Consider the following 16,049-nt stretch of genomic DNA (forward strand, 5'->3'; position numbering starts at 1 on the left):
GGGCACAAATATGGATCTCTTCCAGTCAGTTGGCCAGGTAGCTGTCTTCCAAATCTCTTGGCATAACTGAGTGAGTGCCTCCAATGGGGCATCTGTTTGTCTTCACCTTCTCTGTTCCCTAGCCACCGTGCACAGTCCTTGATGCTGTCCCTGGCTAGCAGGCTGATTTTTAGGTTAATTCTTAGGTCCTACCACCAGTCAGCAATCTCCGAGCCGCCTGTAATGTCAGGGTCACTCAGTTCGCTGTCAGACTGCAGCTCTGTATGTCTCCTTTTTTTGGTATTTTCACGTAAATTCTACTGCTAGTTGGGGTTTAGTCCAATTCTGTATCCTTCCCTTCAAGGCTCAGGGGTCCAAGATTATCTTCTGTGTCTGTGTTAATTGGTTTCCCTTTTCTTTGTTGAAGAGCGTCTTTGCAGTCCTTCTGCCTAGTCTGCCATCTTGCTGGAACTGACTTGCCCATGATTTTGCTTTTCTTTGCTTTGCTCGTATGTTATCTGCACAAGTGGGTTACTGTGCTCTTCTATTTGTTAGTTGACAGCACTTCTACAGTCATCGCCTGTCTCCTTTCCTCTTGTCAGCCTCTCATATGACCCTTCCGACCTTAGCAAACAGAGCCTATTCTTAAGTCCCTGGAATCTGAATGGGAATGGTATAACTTTAAAATCCAAAATTTTTGCCACTTGTAAAGATTCAAAATGGCTGCCCCCTCAGTCACTCTAAATATTCAAAATGGCCACTGCTTGTAAAGATTCAAAATGACTGCACCCTCAGTCACTTTAAATATCCAAAATGGCCACTGCTTTTAAACATTCAAAATGGCTGCGCCCTCCAGACAGCGGAAAGTCAACAACTCAGGTTGTCTCTCTCCTTTCTGTTTCCCTGCCTAGTTATAGGCCACCAGTGTAGTCGAACCCTGCAGCCCTTGGTGACCAGAGCTGATCTTTAGATCAGTTGTCAGGTCCCAACACCACTTGGAAAAATTCATGCTGTTGGTCCCTTCAGAGTAGCTGACAGTGTGCATCTCCAACTGTCTCTGTACTCACTGTTTTCGTTCAGGTTTTTCCACTAGTTGGTGCCTAATCCACTTCTGTATAGTTCCTTTCAAATGTCAGGGCTCCAGGATTATCTTTTATATCTCTGTCAATTGGTTTTTCTTTTCTATGTTGAAGATGGTCTGTGTGGCTTGTCTGCCTATTCCTGCATCTTACCGGAAGTCTCCTTTTTTTTTTTTCCCTTGACATAAATATGTTTTAGTATATCCCATTCTCTTTTCATCCAAGCTCGTTTTTTTTTTTTTTTTTCCTTCAAATTTCTTTTTGAACCAAAAAAATAGAGTTGAGTGTGCTACTGTTGTGTCTGAGGAACTCTTTGACATGGGTTGAGACAGGTAATTGTGTTAAAATGAGTATTTGAGGATATGGCATTACTTTTTTTAAAAATTATGTGCTCCTTACCATTCTAGCCACACACAAACAAAAATGAAACAATCAGAATAACCATCTACCAGCAAAATGTTAAGCGAATTGTTTTATATCCTTTCAAATAGACTGTTAGTCATCAACTAGTCATGATTTTTTATTTTATTTTATTTATTTAATCCCCCCCCCCTTTTTTAATTGTGATTTGGGTGAAAATTTACCAAGCAAATTCACTTTCCATACAGCAGTTCACATACACTTTGTCCTATGACATTGACCACAATTTACTGCAATGCAACACTTCCCCTCCCACTTCCTTCCAATAATTACCTCTTTCTGTGTCCATCCCTCCATGCACTCCTGCCCCCTGAGCTTTCTCCCTGTGCATAAGCAGCTCTTCTTTCTCCCATGATTTTCTCTTCAAGGAGTGTGTCTACCTCAGGTAAATGTTCAACTCATATGCCTGTGTTTTGCTTGGCTGGAAGCCACAGCTGTGGGCTCAGTTCCAGACCTGAAGGGCAGCTAGGGGCTGTCATCTCAGTGGTTCCACCAGGCTCTATCAGACCAGCAAACCTGGTCCCTCCACCCCTTTTTTTTCTTTTTCTCCAAATGATTTTGAGTTTTGTTCCACATTGTTCTCTCTCTCTATCCAGGATCTCCTACATAGATCCCCTTCCAAGTGATTGACATTGGTAGCTGGGCACCATCTAGTTCTTCTGGTCTCATATAGTTGTATAGGCTGCAGATTGGATGGTGTACCAGTCACTAGGACTGATTGACAATCATACATGTTGTTTGAAAGTTGGAAGTAATTTACACAAAGCTTTTAGCACCTTTTTAACAAATGAAAAATTTCTATCCAGACATACTATATTGAAACATGCCAAATTTGCCAAATACTTTAAAGATCAAAATTTTAATTGTTACGTTATAGGATTTTTCAAAAGAAACTTTTAAATTGATTCTTTACTGTGAATGAAGATCGTGTAAGAGAACAACATCTAATTTTACCTTTTCTTTGTGGCTGCCTTCCCCATTTCTATACACATCATTGTTAGGATACACACTTCAGTGATTAACTGGAAGAATCAAAGTATTTATGACTTGTAATATTCACTGCCATCGAGTCTGTTCCGACTCATAGCAACCCCTCCTTGGGTTTCCAAGGTGGTATCTCTACAGAAGTAGGTTGCCCAGTCTTCTTTCTGAGGAGTGGCTGGTGGGTTTGAACCCCAGCCTTCTGGTTAGCAGTCACATTCCTTAGGCACTATGCCACCAGAGCTCGCTCACAAGGAAGACTGGGTAGTCTACTTCCGTAGAGATACTGCCTTGGAAACCCAAGGAAGGGTCTCTATGAGTCGGAACCAACTGGACGGCAGTGAGTTTATTTATGACTTAAGTCATTAGTTAAAGTATTGTCTATTACCGAGGATAGATTATCTTACAATGCTACCTATGTTTTTAATTACTAATACAGATAATTAATAATTTTTAATTGTTAGAAAGAATCTTGGGTACTAGACAGGTCTCTTAAACTATTATAAAATCTTTTTAAAAAGTATGTATTTAATTTGAATAGAAAGGTAATGTAATCATAGTCTAATATTTATATTTATGCTGATTGATTTAAAAATATCCTATACGTGTGCTTCTCCGGGCTTGGAAGTGCCTCAGAGAGTAAGAAGTATTTCCTTGAGCCATGAGACATTCCTTTTTAGCTTCTTCAGGAGGGAAAAATTCATTATGATAGCATTGCATTAAAATATTGGTGAAAGGGTGCTTGGTGAAAAGGGTGCAGGATTGTACTAATGGACGAATTGGAGAAGACAGTTTAAAGCGGATACACATTAATGTATGCTGTCTCTTGTATAATGTGTTGTAATTATTATTTCAGAGAAATGTTAGAGCATTTTAGTCTATTTGACATTTCTTTTTTTGGTCAAGTTTTAAATTTTAATAACTTTCTGGGAACTGCCTATGATTTAATATTTTAAACATAAGGAATAAAAGTCAAGGAAAAAAACAAGGGGCAGAACTAATGGAAAATACATTCTGCAGTTAAATAAAATCATACAATAAAAGAAAAATACATGCTAATAACTCTTTTCATCGTTAATTATGGGTTTGGTTTTTATTTTTTTTTTTTTGTGAATAACAGTTCCATTCTTGAAATAAAAGACATACGTTGTTATTGTGTGCTCATATATTTAAATTGTTGGCTGACACTCTTTTAAAAATTTTCTCTCCTTTCCCCAACAGAATCTGTCTATGATCTTCTCCCAAAGGAGTTACAGTTACCTCCACCTAGAGAAACATCTGTAGCATCAATGAGTCAGACAAGTGGTGGTGAGGCAGGCTCGCCTCCTCCAGCTGTAGTTGCTGCTGGTATGCATTTCATTTATACTTATTAAAGAAAACTTAGATTATTTTCTGGCCAACATGAGCAGTGCTGGCAAAGTTCATATCAAAAAGAGTGTGATTTGAGGGTTTTTTTTTAGAATATATCTTTCAACATTAAATTTTTTCAATATAATTTTCTTGGTATTATTATTTCTTAAAATTTCACATTGGCACTGATAACTGTCAGATATCTCCTAGAATGGACCTTCTCTCCAAATAGGGGAACCAGTTTAAAGCCATTTTTGTTGACTGCATCTAGAAAGGTTAAATTCCAAGCTATGGATAGTAAATTGTATTTGAGTCTCTTATTTGCAATTATTTTTTTAAACTTGCTTAAAGGAAAAAATATTATAAAATATTAAAATATATTAAAAAAATAATAAATAATTTACCTGGAAAAGGGCTCAAATGTGCAACTCTCTTTTCTGTTTGTAACATGTTACTATAACCTTTTCCTTACATTTAATAATATATGTAACTTCATACTTATTTTAAATTCAGTTGAAAATATGGAAAATTAAAATTTAATATTTGTATAAGAACATTTTCTAATACCAGTGAAAAAATATGGAAAATAATGTTTGAAATTGATTAATTTATTTTACTTAGCTCTCAAATCATACACTTAAAATTACATGAAATTGGTTCAGATTTTTATTTTGAATTAAAAGATTGATAGACAAGCTAATAGAAAATAAGTCTTGATGAGTGATAAATTATTACAAGTACTTTCCATAATATAGTTTGCCCAGCTGTTATTTATTTATATTTTGATTGGTTTTTATAGATTGCTAAGTGTATTTGCTTTATAAAAGGAAATAAAATTGTATATATTCTGAAGTTTTAGCTGCCCTGATTAGAGGTTTCTGGCTACTATGGTACTTCTTGTCTTTTAAAATGGTACTTAAAGTCCATTGAAGCATTGCTTTCAGTTAATTCTTTTAGGTTCAAAAAGAGAACAGTGAAGCGGAAGGTTGTGATTCCAGTGATGATTTGGTACTATAGCAGAACTTGAGATATTTTTTCTTGTATATGTTAACCCAAGTACCATTAACCTATATACCTCTTTCCCTTGAACTGTGTAGTACACAGCCTTCCTGGTTGAGGACAGGAAAACTTTAAACATGGCAAAGAAACTCATCAGCCCTGCTCACTGTTCATCTGTTGCCAGACATTTTCTAACAGATTCTGTGGATTTAATTGTGAATTAGTGAACAATTTAGTAATCAAATTTATAAGGTGATGTGGTTTGACTTTATAGTCACTGGGCTCTAAAATGGCCATGAATATTTTTTCTGGAATTTAAAGTTTTAAAATTGTATCAGATGGTAAAATATCAAAGAAAAAAAATATTTTTTTTTTAATGAAAAATTTCACTTTAAATCCACAGGGAGAAATTGACTAACTGATTTCTTTTGTATGTTTTGAGGTTGTTTTTGAAAACATGTTGAATCTCTATAGAACTAAAAGTCTGTTTCTTCTGTGCTTTTTAGCATCTGTTGACAGTAGCTCCAGTTCCTTTTAAAAGCTGAAAGAATGTTGGCTAGATTCAGAAGAAGAACACTACTTCCACTGAAATAATACTAAACTAAATTTCAGAAGTTCTTATATATAAATACTGAAAGTTCTTGAACGAAATATGAGTTTTATCCCTTCCCTCATATATTTGAGAAAATCCTCTTCATATGAATTAGATCAAAAGCTATGAATTGAAAAATCATAAAAACAAAAATTTTGACCAAAGGAAGCATTCTCAATAGCAAAGATAGAAGTAATAAATTATATTGAAAATACTGACATTGTAAAGATGATAATGAGAATAGGAAGGTAACTTTGACAGTTTTCTGATGTTCACACGTGGAATGTTTCTATGATCTAAAACCAAGTTTTTTATAATTTTTTTTTAAACAGATTTGCTTTTAATAACCAACATAGTTTATTCTGGAATTTTGATGTCTTATTGTTACAATAGAGGCTTTATTGTATATTATTATACACAAAACTTTAAATTATAGTTGAATGATTTTAGGGAGATTAGTTAGTATGTATCATTACAGTCAAATTTTTTATTTGGCATATTAATATCCTTGGTGACATAACTACCAAAGAGAGAGATTTGAAGTATATTACCAATTGCTCAGTGTTTCATGGCTGAAAGACAAAATGTCTAGGAAAAGGCACATTAATTTAAACTTCTTTGAGTGTTTTTTAAATCTATAACATTTGCTGTTTTAATATGAAATGCATACAAATGATGACTCTTGATGTAGTTAATTCTTCAGAGTTTTGAAGGAGCCGGATTGGCTGCTATCAGGTATGAGGGCCTGGTGGGAACAGACTTCTAGTTCTGCCATAAAGGTTTGTGTTTCACAAGTTCTAAATTTAAAATGTAGAAGCTGGGCATATGGGTGTTCATGGACATTCTCTGTTACTTAATTATTAAAAATGTGTTCTCATGTTCACCAATCTAGATTTTTCCTCCTTTGTATTACTGAGGAATGAGTAAATATGATGCTGCTAATCCACAGCCCAGAATATTAGGTAAAAGAGTGTCTTTCAGCCTTTTTGCTCTCTGTTGCTATGATTCCATGGCAGATAACAACAACATCAACACTGTTAACACTTTCAAAACATTCCCACCAGTGACTTCTTTTTATTCTGACTCTGGGGTGGGAAATGGGGTAAAGAGGGCTTACTTCTTCTACACAACTCCTCCTCTATCTATGGGACAAAGTATCAGAATCTTTGAGGAATAATTAAGAATCATCAGCCTGAGATTTGTACTTCTCATTTCTAAGACTTCTGTTTTAGTCCCAGTGGAAAAGTAGTTGTAGTTTGAGGTTCAATAAGTGAATGCAGAAAGACTTTAGAAATACAGACTTTCTGAACAGTATTGTAGGTTCTCAGTAGGAAATACAGAGGCCATTTTTCTAAAACACAAAAGTTACCCAAATAAATTGCTATCTTTTTTTAAACTAAGTAAGACATTGATCATAATGAAATGTGAATCATGAATAGATTCTGTTTGTTTGTTTTTTTGGTAAATCCATAGTATAGATTTATAAAGAACTAAAATGTAGGTATTATTTAGAGAACTGAAACCAAACATGACCAGAATTTGGGACTTTTGAAGAGAGCATGATATATATTTTTTGGAATAACTTTATTGAGATATAGACAATCAGGTATTCTTTTTGATCTCCTTAAACACACACTAGCCAAAAGATTGGCAGTTCAGACTTATAAGACAGAGGTGCCTTAGAAGATAGGTCTAATAATCTGCTTCTTTAAGGGCATAGCCTTGAAAACCTTATGGAGCAGTTCTTCTCCGCATACGTGAGATTACCATGAATTGGATTCAACTGTAGTCAGCTAACAAGAACAATGTTTATTGTTTATAACTTTAATTTTACTTATTTAAAATAGGAAGTTTATTACAGAGGTGAACCATAAACTTTAATGTTCATTTAAAAGAATAAAATTATTTTCTGAATTCACCGTAGACCTTTTTGTTTTCATTTCGGGATATGGCATTGTGTTTATTAATTAATATAAAAATATATTTTGGTAAGGTCACTATTTCAAGCAAAAATACTCTCAGTAGTTTCTTTGCATTTGTTTTCTAATTTCTGAGCAAAACAGTATACAAACTGATCCAGCTATAGATTTTATAATTCAACCAGAGAATCTTAACTCTTCTGAAAATAAACCACACCAATGCAATTATAGTCATATTGATTCCAACCCATGGCAACCCCATGTGTTTCAGAGTAGCACTGTGTTCCACAGGGTTTTTGGTGGCCGTGACCTTTCAGGACAAGATCTCCAAGCCTTTTTCAAGGGCATCTCTGGGTGAATTTGACCCATCACATTTTCAGTCAGTAGCGAAGTACTTAATAGTTTACATCACCCAGGGACTCTCTTCTAAAAACAGCTAGTAGTAGTTCCTGTTCTTCTCTCTTTTTTTTTTTACTTTTCGTAACTATATATTGTTATTTTGTGCCATCCACTTGATTCTGACTCACAGCTACCCTATAGGACATAGTAGAACTGCTCCATAGAGTTTGCTAGACTATAATCTCTATGGGAGCAGATAATCAGGTCCAGTGGAGTGGCTGGTAGTTTTGAATCACTGAAATTTGGCCAGTTGGCCAAATTTGGCACCAAAACACCTTAAATATTATGCTGCCAGGGATCCTTCTAGTTATACATTAGTATCTTTATAAGGAGCCCTGGTGGGACGATGGTTAAGCACTTGGCTGTTAACAAAAACGTGGACAGTTCAAATTCACCTAGCAGCTCTGAAGGAGAAAGACCTAGTAATCTGCTTCCATAAAGATGGTGCAAAAAGGGCAAGGAGGCCACATGTTCTGACCTCCTCTAATCCCACAAGAGGAAGACAGGATTACCAGCAGTAACCCAAGGCCTATTCCTGTTAGGCCAGACATGCTGCCTCCCTCCAGCCCTTTCTCCAACTGTTCCTCCCAAAGCACCACCACCTCTCTCCTGGGTTCGATAATTCGCTGCTGTGGCCACACAGAGCTCACAGATTGTGGGGTTTATTAGGGAAGCACCACAGGCTACAATTCAAGTTCAGGAAAAATGCTCAGCCTCTCTCCCAGCCCACTGTCCCTCAGCCAACAGTCTCTCACAGTCTCTCTGCCAGCAGTGCCGGTCCCTCGGTGTCTCACTCAGCAATGCGTGTCTCTTGCGCCTCTTTCCCAGCAGCACGTCTCTCTTTCCAGGGTGCGTGTCTCTTTCCGCAGCACGTCTTCCTCAACCAACAGTCTGAGAGAGTTCTGCCTCCAGGAGGCCTCCTTTTGAGCCTGGCAGGGTGGTCAAACTAGCCAATTATAGCATCAGAACTCTAAGCACTTGAGAGAGAGTGGGAACTTCCCAGAACATTGTATTGTGCCACGCCCAACAGAAATACTCCACGTGGATAACGTTTACAATCAGAAGCTCCTCAGTTGCTCATTCCACCACTGAGTTTACAGTGACTTATGGGTAGAAAAGCCATACAAAGTAATTTACTACATTGCAGATGGATAGAGTTGAACTGCCCCACAGAGTTTCCAAGGCTGTCAATCTTTATGAAGACAGACTGCCTTGTCTTTCTTCCACAGAGCAGTTGAACCACCAGTCTTTTGATTAGCAGCTGGATGCTTAAACCACTGCACTACCAGAGCTCTTTTCTAAAAAGATTATAGCCAAGAAACCCCTATGGTGCAGTTCTCCTCTGTCACGTGGCATCACTGTGAGTCAAAATCAACTCAGTGGCGCTTAACGACAACTCTTTTCAGAAGTAATATGTTCTTAGTATACTAATACTTTGTAGTAGTTTTTGTCACATACACTTATTAGAAAACCAGTTGCTTTTGAGTTGATTCTGAATCTTGGTGTCTTCATATGTGTCAGAGTAGAAAGAACTGTGATTCATAGAGCTTTTAATGGCTGTTTTTTTTTTTTTTTTTTGAAGTAGACCTTTCTTTTGATGTACTTGTGGGTGGTCTTGAACTCCAGCCTTTGATTAGCAGCCGAGGGTGTTAACCACCCAGGGACTAAACAAGTTGTTATGGGGTCGATTCTGGCTCACCATGGCCCCATGTGTGTCATAGTAGAGCTGTGCTCCATAGGGGTTTAATGGCTGGTTTTTTGAAGTTGATTGTCAGACCTTTCTTCAAGGCATCTCTGAATAGACCTCGAGTGAACCCCCATCTTTTGGTTAACATCCAAACAGGTATACACAGTCATAAAGCATGTACAGTAGAAATCGCTATTGAATAACTACTCAGTGGATTGTTGTAGGTTTTTAAGGCTGTAATTTAATAACTTTACATGTAGTGATCTATATGACAAACTTATCTTTGGGGAGAGCTTTATTAAACAGTGCTTTGAATGGTATGCCACAACAATTAATAAATTTCAAGTATATAACAGATATGTTCATACTGAAAGAACATGGCTGAGTTGTTTCCATCATACATAGGTGAGGACTCCAGAGAAGTCAATTTATGTGCTGTAATCAAATAACCGTGAAAACCTACTCCATTGAGTCGATTCTGACTCATAGTGACCCTGTAGGACAGAGTAGAACTGCTCCATAAGGTTTCCAAGGCTGTAAATCTTTATAGAAGCAGACTGCCTCCTCTTTATTCCAGGGAATGGCTGGTGGATTTGAACCACTCAGCTTTTGGTTAGTAGCCAAATGTATTCACCATTTAAAGTCCTAATCAAATAACGGGCTTTAATTCCTTTTAGATTTCTTAGTGTGACCTAAATTAAAATCATAGGCATTTCTAAGCCATCCATAAGAAGAAAACTGTGCACAAAATTAGATGAAGAAAGCTTAAGTTACTGTATTTTAGTTGCTACACTGTGTAATAGGAATTGTGCTATATAGTTTTCCTATCATTATATGTAATTACATCTCAGTCCTCACAGCAGCAAGACACTTCTCTTCTTTCTTGCTGGGATATAAGTTTTTTTTTAATCCTTGCCATTTTACTTTAGGGAACTTAGCATTGTGTGCTACACTTCAGTTAAGAAAATATAAAATCTTAGACTCAGCGTTGTGTAAGTTACTAAGTTAAAAAACCCATGCCCTGTCCTCATACTAGCCTTAGGATCTGAAAAATGGAAATATGATTTCTAAAAGAATATAAATTTTTAGTAAAAGGACTTAAACAAAATTATATATCCTGTTGAATTTATTATAATTTACTTATATTTACAGTTATGTGATATGTATTTTTTTAAGTTGACTAAGTTAGAAGAGCAAATTTGCCTCTCACTGCTCTCCTGGGTTAACCAGTGGATCATATTTGTGTGGTAAACTATTCCTGAAATTAAACCTGAACCCCATTAGAAGGAAAGGTAATTCACTTATGTAACCTATGTATTGAGATTGCAAGCTAAAATGTGAATTGATTTCAGTTATTCCATAAAGCCATTCCTGTTTTTCCTAGAGAACTGGACTGCTTCTAGAAGGAAGTCAAATTCTAGTTCCATACGTGTTACAGATGGGTTTAAAAATCTCTACTATTACTTCTGTCTTTTATACTGAAATTACATAGTAAATCTAAAAACATACACATATCCACAGTGTGGTGTTTGTTTATGCTAAAGTCTGTCTTGTTAGAATTAAAAGTAGAGTCAAACTTAGGCCATAAATGTCAATCAGAAACAGCTGGTAATTGAGTGATGCCTTAATAGTTGGATGATGAAAAGCATGTTTCTCTTCCAATAGGAAAGAATTTAAAACCTAAATTATTTAACGTATACTTAGTACATGTACTTAGATGCTTTGGGTTAAATGTTGTTGTTGTTGTTGTTTGCCATCGAGTCGGCCCCTCCTTGGGTTTCTGAGGCAGTATCACCATGGAAGTAGGATTGCTCAGCCTTCCTTCCGAGGAGTGGCTGGTGGGTTTGAACCACTAGCCTTCTGGTTAGCAGATAGGAAAAGACATTTAAGACATTGCTGTTTGTATCAGAACACTTAAAAAGTAATGATTATTTTAGGATAATTCAAATTAAAAACTGGAGAATAATTATAATGTTTTAGAACCCTAAATGGCAATTTTGATGGCCTAGGGAAATAGCCCATCACTAGCAAACCTTCAGGTTTTAGCAGTAGTGCTAATCTCCTTTTAGGAAGAGACTTTAGGGTCAGACATTTTATACACAATGGCATACCTCACTTAGAAAATGTAACTTGGTAACTTTTTAAGCATGAGATGAGGAAGTTTAAGGGAATTGGCCTGAAAATTGAAAAGATTCATTTGCTGCTAAAGTGTAGATATTTCTTACAGCTTGAATGTATTGATCAGAACATGTCCTGTTTCACTCTGTATGAGAGTTTGAGAAGTGTTAGGGCCTGAAGGCACCTGAGGGAGGAGATCATTCTGGTTTATGGATTAGATTGCATTAATAAACAGGAGAACAAATTGGTGAATATGAGATACAAATTTTGGATAAAAAATTTCCCCACATTTCATTTATTTGGATGTTAATAATTTAATATTTTTAAGTTTGTTTTGAAACATTGCCTATTGTAGTATGTAAACTTATCTTGGGTGGGGAAAGTAGAAATGGGAAATTGAAACTGTTTTAAACATGTAAATTCAATGATCAACCCTACAACTTTTTGTTTTGTTTTGTTTTTGTAAAATAATCTGGAATGCTTATTTTATATGCTGGGATGCTAGTTGTTTTTTCTATTAATACACTTAACTTGCATTCTAGCTTCGCCAGTCAGAGACAGGAATCGAGTGGTGGGTTGTGTGACAGTGTCTGTCAATAGTGAAGACAAATAGTGCCAGAGACACTTAACCCATCCAATCTCACCCAGGGTATAGGTCGGTCTCGTTTTCAGACTTCATAAGTCCCTTTCTTTCTTTTCTTTCTTTCTTTCCTTTCTTTTTGTTCCTAAATAGTGAATTGATACTAATTGAAAGTAAACCTTTTTGTAAAGTTTTGTACTTTACATTAGTATTATAAGAAGAAGAAAAGTAGAAAACAAAAGTTGGCATGTAAGGTGTTGACAATGCAGGTTTGCAGCCACTTTGTGTGTTTTAGATATTTCAGTCCCTTGGCAACATGAATGTTGGCCTTATAATTTTTTTCTTTGAATCTTTATTCTTTGATCTGAAAATATGTCCTTGTGTCTGGTGACTTTTATTAGATAAGATGTTTAGATTTGCAGTTTATTGTTACCAGTAATAAAAATGTAATACATAAAAAGAATCATTAAAGTTGAACAATATATGTTTTAGACCAGAAATTGTTTCCAAACATCTTGTGTTATTTTTTCATGATTATTTTCTGAACAGTCAATAGTTTACTCCTTGTCCGTTCCACTATTGGTTCACTTAGTGCACTTGCAAAATTTTATGGTTTTTGTTTTAATGGTGTTTTTAGGAAACAACTGATTTTGCATTGATACTGAAAAATTATAAATTATATGTGTATATTTAAGTGCAAGGAATCAGATTTTGAGTTTGGAAGCCTAGCTAAATATTATTTCTGTTATAAATGTTAAATCAATGAAAGGTGTTTGTTTCTTTTGAGGACTTTAAAGGATAATTCTGATTTCAAAGCTTTCTGTAAAATGTTCGATTAGTTCCACATATAGTAGCATTTAATGACATTTTACATACTAAAATACATGGTAGTTAAAATAATTTGTGGTTAACAAATCTAGAACTTTAAAATACAGCTTAAGCAAGGAATATGTAAAATCTACACTGGTTTCTAAATGTTGTTGTTGTTGTTGTTGTTTGCCGTCGAGTCGGCCCGGACTCATAGTACCATTTAAAATCCATTTGCAACCTTCTCATCAAATTAAAAATACTTGCAAATTCTGGCATACCCATGTATTTTGTGTAGATACTGTCTACTGATGTATTATTCTAGCTATTTTAGGTATTTATTGCGAATCTTAATGATTTGATCAATTTTTAAACAAAGTCATGTGTATAATTTAAGTTCATAATCATTATTGGCATTTGGTCCAGTAATTGGCTACTGCCAGTAGTAGAATTATTAAATTTGGATATAGGACACTATAGATGATGATGCTTCCCATTACTTCTAAATTTTTGAATTAAGTTATTCTTTTGAGATTACAAATTTCTATTACAATTGTAGACTTGTCCATCAGTTTTCCCTTTGGTTTATTGTGCTCTCTGTGATCAGAAAAAATGCTATGAAAACATGCATTTCTTCTATGCAAATTGGACTTGTTTAAAAGACAAGAAAAAAAATCGATAAATTTATTGACATGCTACTTAGATGAGAGGATAGTTTTAAGAAAAAAGATTAACTTTCAACTTTAAAAAGGATTGGTGAGAGATTTAGTGAACAAATAAAATTATGAAGTATAAATATATTATAAATATGATGCTCAGAAAATAAAGCAGTTGTTGAAATATTTTTATATTAGTTTCTGACTTTTTTAATATGCAGCAGTTAAGCATAGTCCCTATATTCCTAACAAATAAAATTAGACACTCAGAACCAAAGGAAAAGGGGAGGTTGTGAACATATTTTATTTGCAAGTATGTATAAATAAAAAAATAAATGGATGGAGCAGGATTGCATTAACACTTTCGTTTTATAGAATGTCAATTAACTTGTTTCATGTTATTTTATTTAATGATACAGTGACTAAAATGTCTTTTAGATATTTTAAATACATTTAAATTGTTCCCAGGAATATTCTTTAGTGCTTTTCTAGAAATGCTTGAAAATGACAAATTAGTATTCAGAAATCTAAAATGTTCTTGATACTATTTTTACGTGTTTTTAATGGGATAATATTAAGATTTTTTTTCCTTTAGTATATTTATGGATTAATATACTAGTAGGTAATTTGGCTTATATATATATCTATCTATATATCTATCTATATATATAGATAGATATATAGATAGATATATATAGATATATATATATATAGTTTCAAGAAAGTTATTAGTGTACTCTTTTAATAAATTAAAATATCAATATCAGTTAATTATTTCTAAACCCATGATAATATTGCTGTATTAGATAATGCATGGTAATACATATTCTAAGCACTTTGAGTAGTAAATCATTTATTTAAAAAAAAAAACTAGTGTCCATCCACTATACATATATTAATATATTTACTTGCTAATATAACTTGACTTTAGCATACAGATCAAATCTTGGCTTCTCAGAAATCAATTTAATAAAAAAAATTGAAGTTTTACTGCATGTAATGCACTATGGTAGGTGCTGAAAAGGGTCTAAGAAGACGTTCTCATGGGACCTACAGGTTTCATTTGCCACTTACCCATCTCACCTGGCATAATTAATGCACTTAGATGAGCTCTTGCTAACAGGAATGTAGCATCATTATGTGAAAGATATTATATACCATTATCATCAGAGCAACAATGATACCATTGTAAAGAGTTTTATAATTTAAAAAGATCATCTCATTTGTTTCAGTTTTAACATGAATAGAGTCTTTGTAATTTAAGGACAAATTTAGATAGTCTTAAAAAATACTATGTCTCAATTAAAGATGCTTATTGCTGTCTTCTGACAGAGTTTATGTTTCAGTTTCATAGTTTTATGTTAATAAACCTTTTAATTTAATAAGTGTATCCAGGAAACTGCAGGTAAAATACAGTAATTGTATGTTAGGTGTCCAAGAAGTATGTATAGAATATCTTAATTTATGTAGGGTATGATATCACAGTTTGGCATACCTGTCCCAGAACAGACATTTATGTATGATTATTATATCAATTGGGTTTTATAATGATGAAAGTTTTTGATAAGATTTGCAAGATAAAATTATATTTACTTCAGTGAGCAATGCTAGGTTATATCTTGCATGTTAAATTTATAAATACCGTAATTATAGTTCATGATTACTCTTCACTTGCACTTTTCATCTGTCATGGACAGGGATCCCTGAGATGTTCATATTCTGCATTCTCATGTGCATGATACTTATATTCAAAGTAGGGGGAGGAAGTTGCTTTATAGAAATACAAGTTCACAGCATTCATGCTGCATGCTTTGTGTGTTACACTGCAAATACTGCATGCTGCATACTTGTATTTCTGTGAAAATGAAGACCATAGAACTCATACATGCAAAATTTTAGTTTCATTTTTGCCAATAGTTGGAACAGATGGAGGAATGTTATCCATAATACTTTCTCTATTTTTTTCTAAAATGAATAAAGTAGTATTTTTCAAAAAACAAGAAAAAAATTTTATATTTAAACCCAAAGTGGCTACAAATCAGCTCCTAAACTGTCACTGACATTAGCATCTAGATTTTGTAGTTTTTACAAATCTTTTAAAATACTGTTTACTAAGAAAACATTGCATTAATGCATGATACAAAATTGATAAATTTTTCTTTAAATTGGAATGCAGTTTAAAGTGACTGAATTTTCCAATTTCAGTTACTGCATTTGACAAGAATACAAACTGGAAAATGGAACTGGTATCATCTAATTACTCTAGGTTCTTTGAATTACAGTAGTGGGAAAACAATCTTACCATGTGGCATTATGTAGATCACCTTATTAATTAATGCCTAATATTAATTACTGTGCTCTTCAACCTTGACAGCAGTTAAAATTTACAAGTGGGTGTAGTTCTTTGAAATAAGTTAAATGCTTTGATACATTTTTTATTAAAAAATAGATCTTTGGCGCTTGGGTTTTGATTATGTAAATAT

The 16,049-nt window shown here is 34.3% G+C and overlaps 1 protein-coding gene across 1 annotated transcript in view; it reads left to right on the top strand.

Annotated features, from left to right (window-relative positions):
- The window catches only part of NFAT5 (nuclear factor of activated T cells 5), a 181,731-nt gene that overhangs the window by 92,406 nt on the left and 73,276 nt on the right, over positions 1–16,049 (top strand). The window contains exon 3 of the mRNA XM_007940309.1: positions 3,681–3,806. Coding sequence (XP_007938500.1) covers positions 3,681–3,806 — 126 coding nt within the window. The remainder of the gene's footprint in view (positions 1–3,680; positions 3,807–16,049) is intronic.

The sequence above is a fragment of the Orycteropus afer genome, unplaced genomic scaffold, assembly GCF_000298275.1.
Source record: "Orycteropus afer afer isolate SDZICR_OR568_19922 unplaced genomic scaffold, OryAfe1.0 scaffold00067, whole genome shotgun sequence".
Classification (NCBI taxonomy): domain Eukaryota; kingdom Metazoa; phylum Chordata; class Mammalia; order Tubulidentata; family Orycteropodidae; genus Orycteropus; species Orycteropus afer.